The following is a 21,816-nucleotide window of genomic DNA, read 5'->3' on the forward strand; positions in this document are numbered from 1 at the left end:
GACTGGATATATTCTTTGCAATAGAATTGAGATCCACATTATATCTCACCTGACTAGGCTAATTATATAATAAGCCCTTATCAGCCTACAACTATCTGACTCGCCCATGGACCGTCACACTCCCACTACAGGGTGCAAGACGCCCCTATACATTACAACTCTGTGTAAATTGTCAACATTTACATTTTGTTTTAGGTAAACATGGGACACTTCTAACTGTACCGGTTTTTCGAAAGTCGAGCCATTTCAACAGCATTAACTATAAATATTGGCAGATTGAATAATACACACCGATTCAATTGCCATATAGCAGCCCATTCCAGGCTTATTTACCCATTTACAAATGGCCGTGCCATTCCTTCGAAGACCGACAGTGAGTATCAATAGAACCCAGGTCCAATCACAGTTGCCGAAAACCGGCAGCCGGTGCCCCGTGTCACCTGACACTGGGGACCAATGGAAACACGCGTTAGTCGACCCTAGGAACCAATCCGAGTCCTGGGAAACCGGCAGTATTGGCCCACGTGATAGAACATCATGGACCAATCGCAGCGCGCAAAGTCCCGCCCACTAAGCCGGTAAATAAACATCGTGTCATTCGGTCGGCGCTCGAGGGTTGAGAGGACGCCGACCGCTACTCTGACACCGGTAACTTCCACCTTAATTGTATTTAGGCTGTAGACAAAGCGCCAGGTAGAAATGGGCTCTAACACTGAAATACTTGAACGCGCTGTGTGTTTTTTCATTCTAGTAACTTTCTCGAAACGGGGAGTAAGGACCATGCTCACCTAAGGGAGCTGGATTCCGTTTTTAGCACTACTTCTTCACTGGTATGAGAGGCATACCTGCATGCAGGGTAATAATGGAATACTTACCTTTATTTTCCATTACAGCATGGTGGTTTGATATACAATTTGATATGCAGAACATAGAGAGGGATACCAGGTGACCATACTTTTGTTTGTTTTTTATGTTACAGCACCCAAGCCTCAGTGTCTCTTGCAGTGGCATTTAAAATGTATTGCCCTGAAGAAATTGCCTGATAGAAACCAAGGCAATGAAACATGTCGGCTGTAAGTAGAGAGTGAATCGATAGGCAGTATTTACTCTCTTCTTTTTTAGTATATGTGTGTTCACTGTTTTGCAACAGAGAAGGGAATGAGAATAAAGTTTATGGCCACAGTTGCTCAGTGACTTATATGTTAAATGTTATATGTTGTTAGTTTTGTCACATATAAGTTGTGTCCACTGCACCATTCACTGTCTTTTTAATTTTGAGGTTCGAGACACGTTTTTTGATTTTAGCTTGATGGCACCGATGATGAGAACAGGGCCGTCCTGGTGAGTACCAACCAGGGGCCCCATTGGTGGTGCGCCCGTGAGGTGCCATCTCGCTTTCTCACACATTTTCTGTCTGTGCTGTCCTGTTTGTATTAATCAGAGTGGTTGTTATTTTAAAAGGGCAATAGATTGAAACATCTTAGGATTTTCTTTAGACTTAAGAGATCCCGTGGGTAACGAATTTCGACCATGAATGTTTACAGTCCAGCAAATGAATATTGCCATGAGAACTAGTACCCTCGCTGTGGCCAATGAATACAGCACTCTTGTCCATCTCCCAAACCCCTCTCCTATCCCAAACTTCACCAACACCTCGTCCAGGTATGTCCACTCAAGGCTATCAAAAGCTTTCTCAATATCGACCGATAAAACTGCAGGTTCTTGATCTGTGTCCCCAGCACTGTCTAATATCCGGATCAGTCGGCGTATGTTCATTGACGTGTTCCTAGTAGGAATAAACCCTGCTTGGTCCCCATGCACTAGTCCGGTCATGTGTGGTAGCAGTCTGGTGGCTAGAATATGGCTCAAGATCTTATAGTCCACGGTTAGCATAGACAAAGGCCGATAAGACGTCACATCGGATGCCTCTCTGCCGGGTTTCAGTAGTGGCACCACTAGCACCTCCCTCATCGATTTGGGCAAGTACCCCAACATTCTGGCTTCAGAGTACATCACCAATCGTCTAGGCGCTAAAATATCAATATATTTCAGGTAGAATTCAATTGGCAGGCCATCTACCCCCGGCGTTTAATTTCTTGCCATCTGTTTAATGGCCACTCTAATCTCCGAGAGCGTTATAGGCCCTCCCCGTTCCTTCGCTTCCTCGTCATCCAGCACTGGTAGTGGGACAGAGTCCAAGTATTCACTTATTTCTGAGACCTCCGCCCCCAGTTGGCATGCATACAACTTCGTGTAGTGACACTGGAAGCGCGCCAGCACCGCCGCCTGTGAGTAGACTATTTCCCCTGACTCTGTTCTTATGCTCATGACTGGGCAACCTCTAGTGTCTGTGTTGGCAAGCCTAGCAAGGAGCGTACCCACTTTATCTCTCTCTGCATGTGCTTTAATGGTGTATTGCTTGTAATCATAGCACCGCAGCCGTTCCGTTTCAGTCGCCACTACTTCCTTAGCCTCAAGTAACCGCTCTTGTAATTCCGGTCGCTCAGGCCTACGCTTTTCCAATTCCCTCAACGCATCCTCTGCTTTCACTAGAGCAGTCAAAACTGATGTCCTTGCATTCGAGAACCTGCCCATGCATACGCCTCTCACCACCACCTTCATCGCATCCCATTCTACTGATCTCGCAGTAGCTGAACCCTCGTTCTCCTCAAAATAGCGTTCAATGCCGTGTTGGACCGTGTCACTAAACACCAGATCCTCCAATGTGTCAGGCCGCAGCCGCCATGTTGGAACCGCTGATCTCGCCCGCTGCCACTGCACTAACACTAACAAGGGATTGTGATCCGAGATAGTCCTAGTCAATTATTCTGTGTGAGTTACCACGGCAGCCAGGAGGCCACTACACAGGACAGAGTCTATTCTGACGTGTAACGCATGTAGGGCCGAAAAAAAAGAATAGTCCCTAGTGTCAGGGTACTGCTCCCTCCACACATCTATCAATCCCCACCTCTCTTGCCATTCCTTCCTATGTGTGGCCAACCTGCGCACTGGGGAATCGGCCAACGGTGGGTGCGACCAATCAAGTGTCACATTAGTGATTGAATTGAAGTCACCGCCTAGGATGATGGGGCCCGCCAGGAAATAGGCCAGTGAACTCGTCAGACCATCGAAAAAATGGGCCTGATCGACATTAGGGGTGTATACACTACAGAAAACCACATCCCTACCATATAACCTCCCCTCCACCACCACATATCGACCCTCAGGGTCCATCAGCTGGTTCGTAGCCTGGAACGGTATCTCCGCCCTTATCCATATCAGCACCCCTCTAGCAAACGCCGAATACGTGGTGTCAAACACCTGACCACGCCATCTCTTCTGCAGTGCAGTGCATTCTTGCTTAGTTAGATGAGTTTCTTGTAACATTGCAATCTGGACGCCACGCCTCACCAGATAAGCATGTACCTTGTGGCGTCTCACCATTGTTCGAAGTCCCCGGACATTCCATGTAAGGCATTTCAAATTAGGTAACGTCCCCATAGTAGTCATCTATGTACCGTTTCAATGGCAACCCGTTGTTGCCCACATCATTGCAGTTGCATCCCCCCATCAAAACTACCGAAAAAACACCCCAAACCCCACTCCCCAGGACAGGACCTAATAACCCAGCTTCAGCCCTGTTCTAAACCTGTAACACAGCACACATTAGACTAATCTGTGGTCGCCACCACAGAAGGCCTTAAGGGCTGCAAGAGGGTGAGGCAGCGCCGACCCAGGGCAGGCAGAGCCCCCACCCCGCGCCCTCGATCCCACACTGCATTTGCAGCACCATACCTGCCAGCCCGCCAAACACCAGGAGAGCATGCCCCAGTAGAGGGAACGGAATTGTTCAGCCCTCTCAATTGTCACTCTTTAAAGAGTCCATCTGATGTCTGCGGGGTGACCGCTGGACCCTTCGAGCTCTCAGCCTCCGATACTTCTTCTCCCGATTTTCCTCCATCTTCGTCAGAGTCCGACCCCTCCGCGGTCTTCTCCTGTTGCGACCTCGTAATACTCGCTGTTGTCGCTAACACCCCTTTCCTGTCCGCCACCATCTGAACATCCCGCATCGCTCTCTTGAGTTTGTTTCAATTGCGGATACGCTGTGATTTTCGGATCTGGATTGGTTTATGTCTCTCCCGCTGACTTTTACCATTGCGGTCCGTTCCGGCGCGATATAACTCAAGCCACGACCATGCTTCATCCGGGGTCTGAAAGAATTGAGTGTTCCCATCTAGGAACACTCATAATTTGGCCGGAAAAAGCAAGGAGTATTGGATCCCTTCCTCCCTCCGTTCTTTTTTCACAGTCTGGAAGGACGCTCTGTTCTTTTGGACCTCCTGTGTGTAATCCGGGAAGACCGTGACCCGGCTATTGTCCACCTGAAAGGGGCCCACTGAGCGCGCCCTCTGTATCAACAGGTCCCGATCTTTGTAATGTAGGAGTTTCACCACCATCGGCCTGGGCGGCCTGCCTTGCATAGGTGGGCGAGCTGGTACCCTGTGTGCCCGCTCCAGGGAAAAGAAAGGAGAGAGGCCATCCGGCGCTACTACCGTTTTGAACCAGTTCTCCATATAGGCCACCGCATCATCCCCTTCAATTTTCTCCGGAAGGCCTGCCACCCTCAGGTTGTTCCTCCGATTACGACTTTCAGCATCCTCTGCTCGTCTATCCAGTGTGGTTAGGCGGTTGAGGATATCAGTCAATTTGTGTTCCGCGGTCACTACCGCCGGTTTCAGCTCCTGAAGTAGTTGTTCATTTTCTTTTACTCTGTCCGAGAGCTTAGCATGGTCCGCCCTCAAGAGACCCAGCCCCGTGGCGACCTGTGCTATGTCCTGGTGCAAAGACTCCTTAGTCGCCGTTATTGCTTCCAATATGTTGTCCAGTCGCTGGTTCAGCCTCCGCTCCTGCTCCGTTACTTCCGGGGGAGCATGAGCCCCGCCATCCCGGGCTAGCGCGGTCGTGTCTTCTCGACCGTGTTCCACGGTGGGAGCTCCGCCAGCAGCGGCCATCTTGGCTGCCTCGTAGGTCGTCATAAGGTCACCTTAGGTACTTCACCAGGCCTCGCGCCCTCCGTCACGGGAGCTTCGCCCTCTGCTCACCGACCTCGCTCGAACGTCTCAAAGGTTCCACTTAGCAGCAAGCTCCCACGATGGTCCCGGCAGCCACCGGAGACCGGGGTCGTAGGCCGAGGGCCGCCCCTCACACGGTCGCCATGTCCGGGAGCGGGGGGGATGGGTGCTGCGTCTGCCGTGTACCAGGCCGATGGGAGCCCCACACACCTCTAGTTCCTCTCTGAGGTCCCGCTCAGTTGGGCCCCAGCTCTTCGCACCCCGTTGGCAGATGATTGCTATCCTGTTCAGTTCTGATACGCCTCGCCCGCGAGCAGCCTCTGCTGCTCCCTTGCGCCGCCATTTTCTCCACTCTCGGCTCGGCACCTCCGCCCCCCGGAGTCGGGTCTCAGCTCTATGTTCGGTCTCCTGCTGGCTCCCAGCTGCTCTCCAATGCTTCTCCATTACTTCGTACGGGGAAACCGCCCCTCAGGGAGCGCCGATGGTGTGGTTTTCAGGAGAAATAGCGAGATCAGGCACGGAGCTGCAAGCTCACGCCGCCATCCCGATCGGCGTCCAAGCCACGCCCCCGCAGCATGACTGAGTGATGTAATATGTGACATCATCAGCAGTTCATTGCGGGCGCACGAGTTATAGTTAGCTGAACTAGCTATAACGGGGGAATTTCTATGGTTTCGTACGAGTGAAATGTCCAACTAACTATAACGCCCCTGAAACCTATGGTTTTTTCAGTGAATTTCTAAGGTTTTTTAAATGCTAATTTCATGATATACAAGAGGACAATGTTTCACTAACCCTTTTTGAAAAAACGTTCAAAGAATATATCCCAAGTGGGAATTTCCAGTAAAGTGTCATGTGCTGTATGTAAACAAAAGACCATATGTAAACACACAAATTTGAAAATATCTAAATCCCAACTTGTAACAAGGAGCAGCCATCATCGCAAAAATTGCAAATAAAGAATGTATTAAAAGTGATTGAGTGCAAGTATCTCAGTTTTTTTAAAAAGGGAAGAGCCCCTCCCTATTTCATATTTATCAACCTGACAGATGTAAATACACGGCAGCAACCAAAAAATGCAAAACAATACCATTGACTGTAAATTTTTGCAATTTATGAATTTGGAACAGTCTACTCTGGTAACTAAACAGTATGAATAAGTCCAGATATCGTATAGGCACACCTTCTTTTCTTGAAATGAACTACAAACAAGTGTATAGGTCCTCACTGGCGTTAAGACCTCCAGGGGCACGACTGTTGAGTTCTAAGATGTACCTAGTTTCAAGTACCCTGAGCAACCCATCCCTGTTACCCCCTCTCTTCAGGGGTGGCACACAATCTATAACAAAATAGACAAGATGTTTGGGATCACTCCCGTGTACCGCCTGAAAATGGCGTGCCACAGGGTAGGCTTGATCTTTATTGGTGATTGCCCTCAAGTGCTGCAGTATTCTCCTGTGAACCGGCAGCCGGGTACTCCCTACATACCTGAGTTCACAGGGGCACTGCAGCACATAAACGGCAAACTCCGTTTTACAAGATAACTGTTTAGTTATCGGAACTGGATCTTCCTTAAAAGGAATGAGATATCGTGTTGTATTGCATCCATTTTTACAGGCTTTGCAGCTGGAACATTTCAGAAACCCTTTCCTCAAATTCATAAAGGTCTTAGATGTTGGGGGTTCCAAATGATTTTTCACTAGCCTGTCTGACATGGAGGTAGATTTCCTAAAGGAAAACTCTGGCCTTCTGCCCACTGAACCCCCAATGACGGGGTCCCCCGTCACTAGGTTCCAGTTGCGGCTGAAAATCCGCCTGATTTCCCTATGTTGCTGGTTGTAAGTAACCACGACTCTAGAGCTATCCTTGGGTACTGTATCTGACTCAACATCATTCTTAGATTTGGGCACTAGAATCTCTGCCCTGATCAGATTATTGGCTCGTTCCATGGCCCTAGTGACCGTATTAGCTGAATAACCACGTGCCAAAAAGCGCAAACGGCTTTCATCCATAGCTCTAGTGCACTCCCTCTCATCACTGCAAATTCTTTTGATGCGAAGCATCTCCCCAAAGGGGATGCTTTGTATCAAGTGATGCGGGTGCTGACTTCCTGCGTGCAAAATAGAGTTGCCTGCAGTTGGCTTTCTATATAGTCGTGTTGCTAGTTTGCCTTCATGTACATAAATCTCTATATCAAGGAAGCATAGTTGGGAAACCGCCCCTCAGGGAGCGCCGATGGTGTGGTTTTCAGGAGAAATAGCGAGATCAGGCACGGAGCTGCAAGCTCACGCCGCCATCCCGATCGGCGTCCAAGCCACGCCCCCGCAGCATGACTGAGTGATGTAATATGTGACATCATCAGCAGTTCATTGCGGGCGCACGAGTTATAGTTAGCTGAACTAGCTATAACGGGGGAATTTCTATGGTTTCGTACGAGTGAAATGTCCAACTAACTATAACGCCCCTGAAACCTATGGTTTTTTCAGTGAATTTCTAAGGTTTTTTAAATGCTAATTTCTAACTATAACTTGCCTGAAACCTATGGTTTTTTCAGTGAATTTCAAAGGTTTTTTGAAATGCTAATTTCTAACTATAATGTGGCTGAAACCTATGGTGAATATATATATATATATATATATATATATATATATATATATATATATATATAAAATTTTATATATGTATGTTTAAATATTTTTTAAATTATATTTATTTCATTCTTTTTGTTAAAATGTATATTAAATTAAAATAATTGTGTAAAGTTAATTTAATTATTTAATATATTTAACAATAATTATTATTTAAATAAAAAAATCGATATTTTGTACATCTATATTACATCAATATTTTTGTTTTAATATTTTTATACTTACAATTTTAAATCTAGGATGTCGATATTTTTTACATCAATATTTTGGCCACACTATTTGTGTATGGGGAAATTTTGGTAATCGATATTCTATCAGTGAACCATGAGTAGATAGTAACGAATGTATGATGTTACAACACATACATTTACAACGCATGCCTTTAAAACGCAGTTTTTAAATTGCAACATCCTTTACAACACACTCCATTACATCGCATGACAGTACATAGCATTTTGAGAAACTACCTTTATAAAGCATTCCATTACATTACATTGCATTTAAGGTAAGTATTGGAAAGTATAGGGTTAAAAATTACTATTCTAATTCCAGGGGGTGCAACAGTAGGCTAAGTGTTGGATTGTGTAGCGGTAAAAATTACTACTCTAACTCCAGGGGGTGCAACAGTAGGGTAAGTGTTGGATAGTGTAGGGGTAAAAATTACTTTTCTAATGCCAGGGGGTGCAACCGTAGGGTAAGTTTTGGATGGTGTAGGGGTACTATACATTGTAATGGTATGCGTTGTAATGGTATGCGTTGTAATGCCTGCATTGTAGTGACATACAATGTAGTATCATGCGATGGAGTGTCATGCGTTGTAATACGTGCATTGTAGTGACATGCGTTGCAAAGGATGTTGCGATGTAATGGCTGCGTCATGAGTGTAGTGCGATGTAATGGTTGCGTTGTAAAGGATGTTTCCCAATAGTAACTAATTCACCTATAAAATCTCCTTCTGCACATAGCAAGGAGAAAAGTAGCACCGCAAATTTTGGCGAGATATAAGCTGCCACCGGTGGACCCGCCTTAGTTGTATCCTGCATTGTCCTGGACTACAGTCAATATTGTCAACCCAGAACAACCGTATGCTAATAGCCTGCTGGACTCTCCAATGCAATGAAACGGGCTAGGGTTAATTTCAAACCTTTCGTAGTGTGAATGTATAAGTAAAGGTTTTAATAAACATGCATTTACTTCATGGGTAATATATTAATGATGTAGTTCGAGTGTCAGTCATTCTTTATGTAAGCAAATAGGGAGAGATCTTACACAAGGCAAAGCAGAATGTATGCCCACCCTGGGCTCCTAGTCTTCTGATAAACTGCAGACGACTCCCATCCTCACAGTTCTGCTTTAATTGATGCCCTAGGTGCCCAAAGGCCAAACCAAGGTGGGTGTAAGGGCAGCGATTGAGGCGGGCTTCCGCCACCTTGATGGAGCCTACTTGTACCGAAATGAGGATGAAGTTGGTGAAGCCATTCGGGAGAAGATCGCAGATGGCACGGTGAATAGAGAAGAGATATTCTACACTGGAAAGGTAACGTTAGAGGAAACTGGCTTGTATATATTTTAGTTCACAAGTGTCTTTTTGTGTCATTTTTCTGGTGGCCAATGTGTTCTTTACAAGATTGAGAAAATTTACTATACTTGTGGTCAGCTTTCCTCCAATTATCAAACACTGATCTGACCTCGCTGGGGTGGAATCTGAATTTAAATGTATGATGTCAGGAAGGAGAAGAGATCTCAGTCCCATATATCAAAAGGTGTGCAATTATACATCTAAAAGTTAATGTTCCTAGGACTCATCCAAATGACGTCCCACTATACCCTTCACGCTACTGTTTGATCCATATGAGGCCAGTGCTTCCCGCATTCCATTTTCTCTTACTATGCGATGGGTTACTCAGGAGTATTTCTCTGTCTCTGGAAAAGCAAGTCTTTGATGGTACTAAGTTTTCTGCTGATAGTCTACATTGTGTGCTTTCCAGATTGATTTAAGTTGGTCAGCAATACCACTGGTAAGGGGTAGAATACATACAAACCTTGGTATGATGTTCAATCTTATTGCCACTATCCTTCGGAGGATACAAATAATCCTTCCTATCTGTAAATATCTTGGCAAATATTTGGTACTATACAAGTGATGTTTGCTTTGCACAAGGCATTTAAACATTCTTTTGCTATGATGGCCAGGAATTCACTGTTCTTTTCATTCCTTTAAAGGGATTGGTCTGTTCTATTACTTCCCTTCCCTCCTCCCTCACATTTCTACATAGTGAGGCGATTTACAAAGGCATTTATGAGTACAGGAAGTAGTACTACAGGAGTCCTCTTTTACATATTCTTACATGCCTTTGTGACCTGACCCCAAAAATGCCCAAAATTGCTATTAGTGAAAGTACAAAAACGACAGAGTCCTTTTTACTTTCACTATTTATATATGACTATAAATTGAATATTCCCAATTTATTCCCACTTTTGAGGTTTTGGGGGCCTTTGGCTCACTTTTTCAGCTGACCACACATGTCATTTTGCACTTGTCTCAGGGAGAGGACAGTCTCCAACTGCCTAAGAGTTACGAGTGAACATTCCTCTTTTGCTTATAGTTATTGACGACCTAACAATTTTTCTAGATTAGATTTTTAGGACACTTAAGCGCACATGCAACATGCATTTTTATCTTCGCAGCGCAAATAAATACTTTTCAGCTGCAGCAAACCCTACTTTGCGATTCAGTAACTTGTTACCGAATCGCAATATGGGTTTGAGGTTCCCTATTAGGAAGAGGCGTGTTTAGGGCGTCCCTTCCTAATACCGAATTGCATTGGTATGTAGGAATGTTTTGTGACCGTAATGCAGTTGCAAAACATTCCCCATTTTACCACCCCATTCGCACATGGGAAGGGTCCCCAAGGGACCACTTACCTTTGTGAATGTTTGTTACAGCGTTTTTAAGACCAGGCAGTGGTCCCAGGGACCACTGCCTGCTCTTATAAAACTGAAATAAAAACTTTTCATTTTTGTTTTTGAAACGCATCCCGTTTTCCTTTACGGAAAACGGGCTGCATTTAAAAAAAAATAATAATAATTCAGAAGCAGTCACGGACCTGGTGGTCTGCTGACCCCAGCAGGCCACCATCCCTGTGATTTTACTGATTCTAATGGAACGCAAGTTGTTATCTAACTCATTAATATTAATGAGGTAGGTTGATTTGCGCCCCCTAGGAATCGCTACATAAAACTCTTTGAGTTTCATACATTGTAAATTGCGATTGCCTAATTGCGATTCTCAGAAATTGGCAATTAGGTATTCACAATTTACAATTTTTATTCTTGTAGCCCTTAACCCATGAAAATATTTGGGCAGTAGCTTTTAGATAGGTGTTTGCTTGGTGATTGCAGCCATACTTAGTTCACAGTCTATTGGACTCCCGGCTTCCACAGGCAGATAGACTGTGTGGAAGAGAAACACAAGTTCTTTGACAGGGATATGGATGTTGTGTTCATTCTGGATGTGGCTGTAAAGAGGTCTGGGGAGACAGCAATGAAAACAGCCTTAAACAAGCATTGGTAAAGCCAATAGGTCTGGTCTTGGCCAGCTGGTGCTATGTTTATATATTTTTTTATTAATTTCATTGCAAGCATGCGCCACAAAGATGATAAGGAAAAATAAAATATGCAACCACCCAAAAGTGGTTGCTATATACGTGCAATAAACATTTTACATTTAAAAACATTCATTGATGCAGCTGTTTTACTAGTAATATTTGTGACTAAAAATCCTTTTATAGGGGCCGTGTATGTTATTATAATTGTTAATTGTGAAGAAGACCAGATTAAATTACGACCTCACCCAGCACTCAAAATGTAGGCAGTTACAATGGTACAATGCCACTTTAACAAGCTATAACAACAACTATAAAAGGAGATGAAATAAATACCCATCTAAATGGGCACCTCAAGTACAGGCAAAAAAACCAATGCTACTTAAAGTCAACATAAAAAATATTTTAAAAATCATACATTAAACCTGATTTGTAACTGAAGAAAAATGAACTATTTTAGGCTGTTGTGTACAATGTGCACATGCTTTGTGCAAGTACTTAAAGTGAAGAGAGCCTATACATAAAATTGTTCCATGCTGTATGTTTAGTGAGCTGAGGTAAACTGAATAGACTAATGGATAAAGCCCACTGACTGAAAGGCCCTCTTTATTTATTTATTTTTTTTTTTGAGATGGATCAGAATATAAAAAGAAAACATACAAATTTACATATATAGCTGGATAAGAACATGATAAAATCAGACATTAGAATTAAAAATATGCAGATATATATATACATCTTCTACATCTTCCAGCTCTTAGCAAACATCCAAAGAGCTTAAAAAGAGATTAGCCTTGTAAGAAGAAGTTACATTACAAAACAGTAGAGGTGACTCAGAGCTTATTCAAATTATTCATCTAATTTTCCTCCAATTACTAAGAGGAGCCCATATCTTTTTACCGTACTCTTTCCTCTTTTTACCTTTAAAGCTATATAGACATTCCTCGATGTTATGAGTCCCGAGCAATCTCGTAAGCCACATCTGAAAAGTGGGAGCTATCGGATCTTTCCAGGCCGCCGCAATTAAAATTCTAAAAACAGCAACACACAGAAAAATAAAAGCTTCGGCTTCCTGTTCGATTATAAGGCTTTCATCCCTGCCAATCAAAACAGTAGTAGGGGATAGAGGAATTTGACACTCTAGCAGCCCCGATAAAAACTTTTCCATTTCTGTTAAAACTGGCTTAAGATTCTGACAAGAATAAAACATATGCAATAAATCCGCCGGGCCTTGATTACACCTTGGACATCTATCAGTATCTCTTTTACCCCATTGAAACAACTTAGCGGGGGTATAGTAAAGGTTAAACACCATCTTATAATGTTGCGCTTTTAAGTTAGTTGCTCTTAGTACTTTTCTATTCAATGCCAGAGCATAATCTACATCTATGTCTGGGTCCCCAATTCTTTGAGCCCAGGCAGTTTCTATTTGTTCGATGTCCTCTCCCAAGCCCTGTAGAAGATGTCTATACCCTATTTTGATCTTCTTGCCCCCATTCATTATGTATTTCACAATCGGATTTAACTCCTGAATAGAAATCCTGGGTCTTAGTGAATTCACTGTTTGTTCTAGTTGTTTATATAAAAGCCAGTGGTTCGTAGGGATACCATATTTTTGTTGCAAAACCTCAAACCCTAAAAGATCATCCTTACACATAACATCCCCCAAACATCTAATGCCAAGACTCTTCCATATGCCGCTATTCCTGTTCTGTCCTAGATGCAAGAATGGGCTTGAGTTCTAAAGATCTATTGTACCATTGATCTTAGGGATCTTGAGAAATTTCAGTATCGCCTTCCATGTACCCCACGCACTTAACATCACTTTGCTTTTGCTCCTTTTAAAATACAAGACATTGGTTTCACGTGTTAAAATCCCCATAGCCCTTTCACCGATTAATAATTCATATATTGTGGGGATTCTGTAGGAACCGGGCAGGATCTCATGAATATCATAATACAATAGATGATTCATATGCAACAATAAACAGACCCAGTGATAAAGCCTTAAATTAGGTGCAGATAATCCTCCTCCCTCTAATGGTGTAGAGAGTCGGGCTAGTGATCTCCGAATTTTACCGTATTGCCATAGAAATTGTGAAAACACTGCTTCCATTTTTTTCATCAGACCTTCATCAACTAGTAACGGTATAGCACGGAATAAATACAGTAATTTTGGAAACATTGACATTTTCAAAACATTCACCCTTCCGATCAGGGACAGATGTAATACATCAATTCTTCTCAGTTCTTTGTCTATCAATGTAAGAAAGGGCACATAATTTTCCTGAATGATTTTACCTACATTTGCATTAATTTTTACTCCTAGATAAACCGCGGAGTCCACATACCTTTGATCCCTTTTATGAATGTTCTTTGTGCAGATTATTATCGTTTTTTCCGTGTTGAGCTTATAACCAGAATACTTACCGAACTCCTGAGCCAAATGGTCTAATTCCTGTATTGCCGTTTGCGGATTAGTGGTAACAATTGCCAGGTCATCCGCGTACGCCAATAACTTGGTGGTATGCCCGTGGGATATAACAGGAGATATTTTATCAGAAGCGAGAATCTTCCTAATTAACGGGTCTATATAGAGTGAAAAGAGTATAGGAGAGCAGGGGCATCCTTGACGAGTGCCTCTTCAAATCACCACCTCGTCTGATTGGAGTCTCATTGTGGTGATTCTGGCTACAGGATCCATATACATTGCTTTAATTGCTTTCCTGCATTTCTCACCAAAGCCCCTTCTGGCCAATACCTCCCACATAAAATCCCAGACCACTCGGTCGAAAGCCTTCTCGGCGTCTAAAAGGATCATGGCCATATCTCCACCCGCAGCAGCCATAGCATCAAATAATGAGATTGCCCGCGCTGTGTGTTCCGTGGTACCTCTCCCTGGGACAAACCCATGCTGCCAGGGTGAGACAAGTTGACCAATATTCCTTCCTAACCTTTTCGCCCATACTTTGGAACATAGTTTGGCGTCCGCGTTTATCAGCGAAATCGGCCGATATGAGCCGGGGTTCTCCTCCGGTTTTCCCTTCTTATGGAATATTACAATATTGGTCTGTTTCCATGTATCCGGGACATTACCTGAGCAGATTATTCCATTAAATAGATCTTCAAGCAAAGGAAGGATTTCATCCCCTAAAACCCTGTAAACCTCTATTGGTAAACCGTCTGGGCCTGGCGCTTTACCCGATGCCAGTTCATTCAAAGCGATCTTTATCTCCTCTGCTGTTATATCCAGTTCCAATTGGACCCTATCCTCCTCCTCCACCCTTGGGATTGGGGGACCCTGATCTTGCACGGGTGGTGCCACCCCTGGCTCTTGATCGTAGAGTTTCTGGTAGAATTTCTGAAATACATCCATTATTGATTTTGGATCTGTATATTCTACCCCGTTATACTTAATCTTACCAATTTTGTTACGATTTGTTTCTTGCCTGATGCGCAGCGCTAATGCTCTTCCAGCTTGTTCACCAGTCTCATACCTCCTTGCTCTATGTGTTTGGTATTCACATATCTCCTTCTGCGTGATTATTTTCAGAATCTCGCCCTTGATCCGAGCCATATTTCTAACAGTTTCCCCACTATCTTTACCTGAAGCTATTTCCTCTATTTGACATCTCTCTACCTTTGCTAAGTCTGATATGAGTTTTTCCGCCTTACTTTTATTCTCTTTCCTTAATTTTGCTGCACAGCTAATCGTCTCCCCCCTTAATACAGCCTTAAAGGATTCCCAAACTCCATTTCTGGAAGCACTATATCTATTACACTCAAAAAATTCCTTCGCCCACTTTTTAATATGGGTTACGAACCTTTCTTCATTTAATAGTTTCCTTTCAAAGGTCCATCTTGATGTTTTCCTCTGTATATTGGAGACCTTATACGTCAAATTCAAGGGGTTGTGATCGGAGACTATTCTCGGTAGTTTGACTATATTAACCGTGCCAATTTCCCCCACTGTGACAAAAAAATAATCCAATTTGGAATATTTCTGTGCCGGGTGGGAAAAATATGTATACCCTCGATCTCCGGGCACTTTTTCTCCCCATACCTCCACCAAACCATGAGACTGAATCAAGGAACCTAGAGCTCTATTTACTTTACGTTTACAACCTATATAGTTACTTCCCTGTTGCCAGTCTGCTGAAATATTCATATCACCACATACTATCATCGGGGTGCACCAATTAGCCAACTCTTCTTCCAGTTTATCATAAACCATTGGGTCATCTTCATTTGGACCATATATCACGCACAATGAGAATCCTAGGTTCAGTTCCACTAATACCCATCTACCAGACCCATCTGTTTTACTACGTTTCACCCCGCCCAGATTACTTTTTGCTAAAATAGCCACACCTCTGATCATAGATGATTGCGATGAACAACCAATCAAGGTATACCCATGCATCTCCAACAGCTTCCTTTTAGCCCAGGGAATATGGGTTTCCTGAATGCAGACTATGTCTATATTATTTGATTTAACCAAGTGACTCAGTCTTTGCCGTTTCTTCCAGTCGTTTAGACCACCTGCATTAATGGTACAAATCCTAATGTCTGACATTGTCTGACATTGTTGACACTTTTACATTTCCTACGTTGACTATTAACCATGTATCTGATACCAGCCCAAATCATATTCCTTTCCATCTCATAATTTTTCATTTTTTTAGTCCACCCTTTACCCCCCTCCCCCCCCACCCCTCCCCCTGCTCCCTCTCCCTCCCCTTGCCCCGCTACAAAACGGAGCACCCCCTCACCCACCCCCCTTGTTCAGAGGCGCTCAGACCGATGGTCTGTGCACGTGATGGTTTGCAGCCCTGATTGAGGAGATTCAATCCTGTTTCCCATTTTTAGTTCCTGTGACCCCCCACCATATACAATGCACTCCACCCCACACTCTGTATTCCTGCTTTATAATTTTACATAAGGTTGACAGGGTATCCATTTTTGTCAATACTGCCAATATAGTGATCCCAATTATAATTACCAACCACTATTATCAATCAAAGCTTAACAATTCTAGTCATTTTTCTAGACCCCCTGAGACATCAGGAATTCTTTGGCCTTAACCTCGGAGGAGAAATATAATGTTTTTCCGTCTTTGATTTTCTTCAGCTGGGCGGGGTTTATCAGGTATGCCTGCATACCCCTATCCTGAAACGGTTTGATCATCTGCCGTAATCTCCAGCGTCTCTCCACCGTAATATGGCAAAAGTCAGGGCGAACAAAAAAAAGAGTAACCATCAACCGTCTTTTTTCCATCTGGTCTCGCCCTCTCAGAGATTGCTTGCCTCAGATTAAAGTTGCCCAGAAAAATTAAGATCGCTCTGGGCTTGTCTCCCTCTTTCGCATTCTTGTTGATATTGGCAGGGATACAGTGTGCCCTCTGAACCTCCCTGGCGAAATCCCAATCTTTCAAGTCGGTAAAGGCATGCTCAAAAAGTTTGACAACAAAGGCTTTCATGTCTGTATCCTCTGAACCTTCAGGGATTCCCAGAATGCGTAAATTATTCTGACGCGATCTGTTCTCCAACGACTCGAGTTTCCACTGTATATCAGTTAGCTGCTTTGTTTGCATATCAACCTTGCTGGACGCTGCCGCTGACTCGGCTTCTGTCGAGACAACTCTGTCTTCCAAATTAGTAACCCGCTCTCCCAGGTTCACACATACCTTAGTTAGCTTCCTTACCACCCCTTGCATTTTTCTGACTGCCGCCTGAGATTTACGGCTCTCCTGTCTAGCTTCCTCCCTGTGCACCTATAATCTCCTGGTGAATGACCTCCAGAAGGGACATTTGTGCTGATTCCCCGCCAGGGCTATCTGGGGTTGTATTGGGGTTGGATTGGTCAACGGTTGTTCTCTTTTCTGGCAGTGTATTTTTGCTCCAACCATGGCTTTCACTGCTGTAATCGGAGGGCTAACTTCATCTTGTTCCAAATCGCTGTCAGTATCTGGACCACTGGCTTCTTGATCCAGGCTGTCCTCCTCTTCCTCCGACCATTCACCGCCCTCTGATACTGAGAAGAATGCCTCGCTTGGGACTTCTTTTTTATCACTACTGCTCCCCCCAGTATCATCCTCCAAGATCTCTTCTAATACTCAGGGTATTGACAATACATTGACCTCGGGATCCCCTGCAGGATCCGCCCCATCCTGCTCGCGCCTCTCTATATTTCCGGCAGTATTGAGCTGTGCCGTGGATACCTCTCCTGTAATATCGGAGCTCACCTCATCAGTCTTTGCCATTGTCTGAGTACCTTCAATATTGAGGTCTTTAGAGTATTTATTTTTACTCAGTTTTTGAAATATATCAGAGATAGGGGTGGTACCCTGGGAGTCTGGGTTCACTTTACTGCCCCCTTGCTGCTGTACCGTTTTTTTTGATGGGGAGACTGAAAGGCACTCTTTATATGTAGATTATGCATTTCTTGAGATATATTAAGCTTTCTTGAAGGTCAAACCTAAAAATGCTCTGCACCAGATACTCTGTCAGAGGGCCTCATGTCAAGGTGTAAGATTCCACCTGATCTTCCATGCATATATCCTGGTAATCACCTACATACAATCTTTTTTTTTTTTTTTTTAAACCTTTATTAATGTAATCAAAGTAGTACAAGCGTCGGCCCACAACCACAGGGGCTGGCCGCAAATTGGCAAATCAATTCAAAGTACATGCATTTGTAAGCAGTCCTGGCGATCTCTACAAGATTTTCAGCAGGCGAGTAAATGCATCATCAATATAATAAACATATTAAAAGGTTTCATTTTATCTTTTTGAAGAGTCAGTAGTGGCATTACTATGAAAGGCGTCACACCATACTTGAAAAGCAGTCAGAGACGAGGGGGGGTGTTACGCACTTTAGTCAAAGAACAGGCATCAAACTAATACAGTATTGATCACGCAACAGACTGGGAATAAAAATGTATCTACTAGCAAGCGAGCAAGTGCGTGCACCCTCCCGAACATCCACCTTCAAGATACAATGAGATAGAAGCTGGTGTAGACGCCCCAAGAATCAAAGCATAGCAAAAGGAGAAACAGCTAACCCACTGGGAAGAAGAAAGGAAAGAAAAGGACCATAGAACAAAACAAACTAAAATAACAAAAGCCCCCCTAACACCCGCCACCCTGCACCCCTGTAATGGCTACGGCCTACCCCACTAACAGCGTGCCTGTCGCCCCGGAACTGCCCTAAAGAAAGGAAGAAAAGCGGAGGAGGAGAAGAACATATGCACTCCCGGTCTCCCTTGCCCCCCGCCAGTGGCGACCCCCGAGGACATCCCACCCACTGTACAAAGCAAGAATTATCCCCGAACCTGGGGGGGGACAGCCACCAAACCACCCGCCCCCCGTTACAATATAAGGTACAATCCCGATTCAAATCACAAGACGCAGCAAACCCAAGGAGCCAAAATCAACCCTGACCAGTACGTTCTTTACGGTAGTCCTTGTCGCCCAATCCGGAGTCTGCATAAGGAAGTCAAAGCGTTCAATACAGTACTAAACAATGGGGTCAAACCGAAAGCAGGACATAACCAAAATCAACCCTGACCAGTACATGTCTGTCCGAGAGTTCTCATCGCCCAGTCCAGAGTCTTCAGGAGGAGATCGAAGCATTCAACACAGTACAAGACAATGGAGTCAGATCGAAAACAGGAGACAAAATGGCGGCATCCACAATTCCGTCCGGGAAGGATGAGAAAAAGCGACGAGCCTCTCAGACAGTCACTGAAGAGCTGGTCGTGGCGAGCAGCACTTTTAGCAACCTATATACAATCTTGATCTTCTTTTCAAAATACAAATGAACAAGTTGTCTCCTGCAGGATCTTTCCGAAAATAAGTGCTTCTGAAAATCATTAAATATTTTTGCGGAACAATATTAATCTTCCTGGCTCCTAATTTGTCCTTAACGTGGACATGCTCTTGTTCAACAAGTCCATTATCATTAAATTACAATGTCTGCTGCATACTCAGGATTCTAGGTAGTCAGTCAAATACTTTATTTCCAAGAACTAAAATCTTATTGAAATATACACACATTTCATAATTACACAATAGTTTGTTAAATAGCCTAAAACAATAATTCATGATTTTATCTTGCAACTCCATATAATTACAATTTAAGCATTTCCAAACATATAAAGCACTAACATTTCTCCATACTATGACTTAATATGGTTCACATCCCAAAATCCCACATATATATTATGGCTCTAATAAAACAACATGATAACATTTTAGCCAATGTCAATATGTTCAATACAAACTTTTGAACTGTGTGCAAAGATGGCAAGGAGAAACTAAAGAAAATCAGTAGAAAAGTAAAAAAACGATCTTATCAAAGCACTGCCGCCAAAACAGCTAGCTCCAAATTTTTGCTCGAGCTGGAGAGCCACAAAACAAAGGACTGTTGCCTCAACAGCCCCCATACTAACACCAGGTGTTTAAAGCTAAAGTAACCGCTAACTTTTCTTTTATGTTCAATAGATATAGTTCATTAGCTATAAAAGAAAGGTGAACACCATCTTACCTAAAGAAAATGTAAATCTTCTTTAGTTATGTCATTATCAGCGAACCAGCTTATTCCATTGATGCTGCAAAAACGATGCATCTCTCTGTTAACTTTTCTCCTTGCCCTCTCAACAGCTGTAAACTTCTCAGCCCCGCCATATCCTCCTGGGCACAAGCGCTGTCATAATCAATTTTGTCTTGACCCAAGATCTGGCAATTAAATCTAAATCAGATTTCATCTCTATTATTAAACCTAAGCCTGGAAATTGAACTTAATAATTTTTGCCCACATATAGTGCCAAAACATCAGGAAATGTTTTTATTGTTAATAATTCACTTAACCATGGCAGTAGCTGGCCTCATTTCATACCCCCTCGCCTCTCAATTTTTCTATCATCACAACGAAAACCGAGGTTTTTCCCAAAATGCCTTTTTTCTGCTTGTTTCGCAGCCCATTTTTATAAAAGAATTTCCAATTATCCAAATGGTCACAAGAGCCATAGGAAGACCTAAAATATGACCTGAAAAAGAAACACAAAGTTAACACTTATACAAACTTTAAAGAACTTCTACTTTTGTAATATATCTTAAACAACAATCTGGAGACCATCGACCTAAACTCTTGGGGCCAGATGTAGGAAGCCCTTTACCGGTCGGAAACGGCCAAAAATACCAATTTTCGGACGTTTCCGACCGGTAAAGGGCTATGGAGATGTAGGGGCTCTGTACATTTTACCGATTCGGTAAATTTACCATTCGGTAAAAATACCGAAAATGTATTTTGGGATGTAGGTAGCACTTCTAACAGTGCTACAGGGCCTTTAGAATTTGGTATTTACCATGCAATACAATTGCATGGTAAATTATGAATTCCTATGTACATGCACATCTGTGCATGTACACCTGTGCCATGTGGCACACAAACATGCCTTAAGGGCATGTATGTGTGCCACATGGCGCAAAAGCCAGTTACAGGGGTGCAACAGGGTGTCAAAGTGACACCCTGTCCCCCTTAGCAATTCGTATTTTTACTGATTCGGTAAATACCGAATCAGTATTTGCTATTGAATCCTCTGGGCTTCAAGGCCCATAGGATTCAATAGCAAATACCGATTCGGTATTTACCGAATCGGTAAATACCGAATCTTACCGATTCGGTAAAAAATACCGAATTTTTACCTACATCTCATTTACAGATTCATAAATACCGAATCGGTAAAATTCGGTATTTATGAATCGGTAAATGAGATTTACCTACATCTGGCCCCAGGTCTCTTAATGGTGAAACCCAACCTAGAAGCTTTGGATGCAGCACCAATTCAAAAAGAGTATGTATCAAAACGAAAAGGATCTTCTCCCAAATGATACAAGGCTTTTCTCATCACCGCCAGTATCTGAGAAGCCTTAAGACGAGAGCTGTCTTGATGTCTAAAAATTCAAAAGAAGCACCACCAGCAGCCTTAAAATCCTGCCAAGCTTTCATTGGACATAATGAACCGGGATTCTTCTAAGAATAACATTTGCCCCTTTACCTAACTGATCCGTTTTTCGTATTGCTTCCTTGGAAATAACCACATTTTTAACTTTGAAATCTTCGTCAAGACCTTTACCTAAAAGTTCTGAAATTCTAAAAGCTCCAAGAAATAACCAACACATGCATAGTTTAAATAATGAATATTCAAAGTGGGAAAAACAAATAACAGGGAAGCTCTTTCGTATGGCAATAACATCTTCAATGAGTCAGGCTCTCTAACACGTTGGCCTTCTTCTCCTCTTTGCCCAACCTTGCAAAAGCTGCCTCCCTATTTCACCTGCAGATGGCTCATAACCCCAGAAAAATGTTCCATAAAAATTCAGACCCTCCAGTTTACCAGTGATCGTAGTGGCTGAAATGTTTCTTTCTATGTTAGCCATAATGAAATGTAGAGCATCATCTCTACACATTTCCAAACCTTTTAAACTA

The 21,816-nt window shown here is 43.3% G+C and overlaps 1 protein-coding gene across 3 annotated transcripts in view; it reads left to right on the plus strand.

Moving 5' to 3' along the window:
* LOC147734754 (aldo-keto reductase family 1 member C3-like) overlaps positions 1-21,816 on the plus strand; it is a 230,388-nt gene that overhangs the window by 77,991 nt on the left and 130,581 nt on the right. For 2 of the 3 annotated variants that reach the window (XM_086953031.1, XM_086953032.1), the window contains exon 2: positions 9,090-9,257. The exons of the other annotated variant lie outside the window; for it this stretch is intronic. In XM_086953031.1, the coding sequence (XP_086809157.1) occupies positions 9,090-9,257 (168 nt within the window). The remainder of the gene's footprint in view (positions 1-9,089; positions 9,258-21,816) is intronic. 3 annotated transcript variants of the gene reach the window in all.

This window comes from Lissotriton vulgaris, chromosome 1_2 (genome assembly GCF_964263255.1).
Source record: "Lissotriton vulgaris chromosome 1_2, aLisVul1.2, whole genome shotgun sequence".
Taxonomy (NCBI): domain Eukaryota; kingdom Metazoa; phylum Chordata; class Amphibia; order Caudata; family Salamandridae; genus Lissotriton; species Lissotriton vulgaris.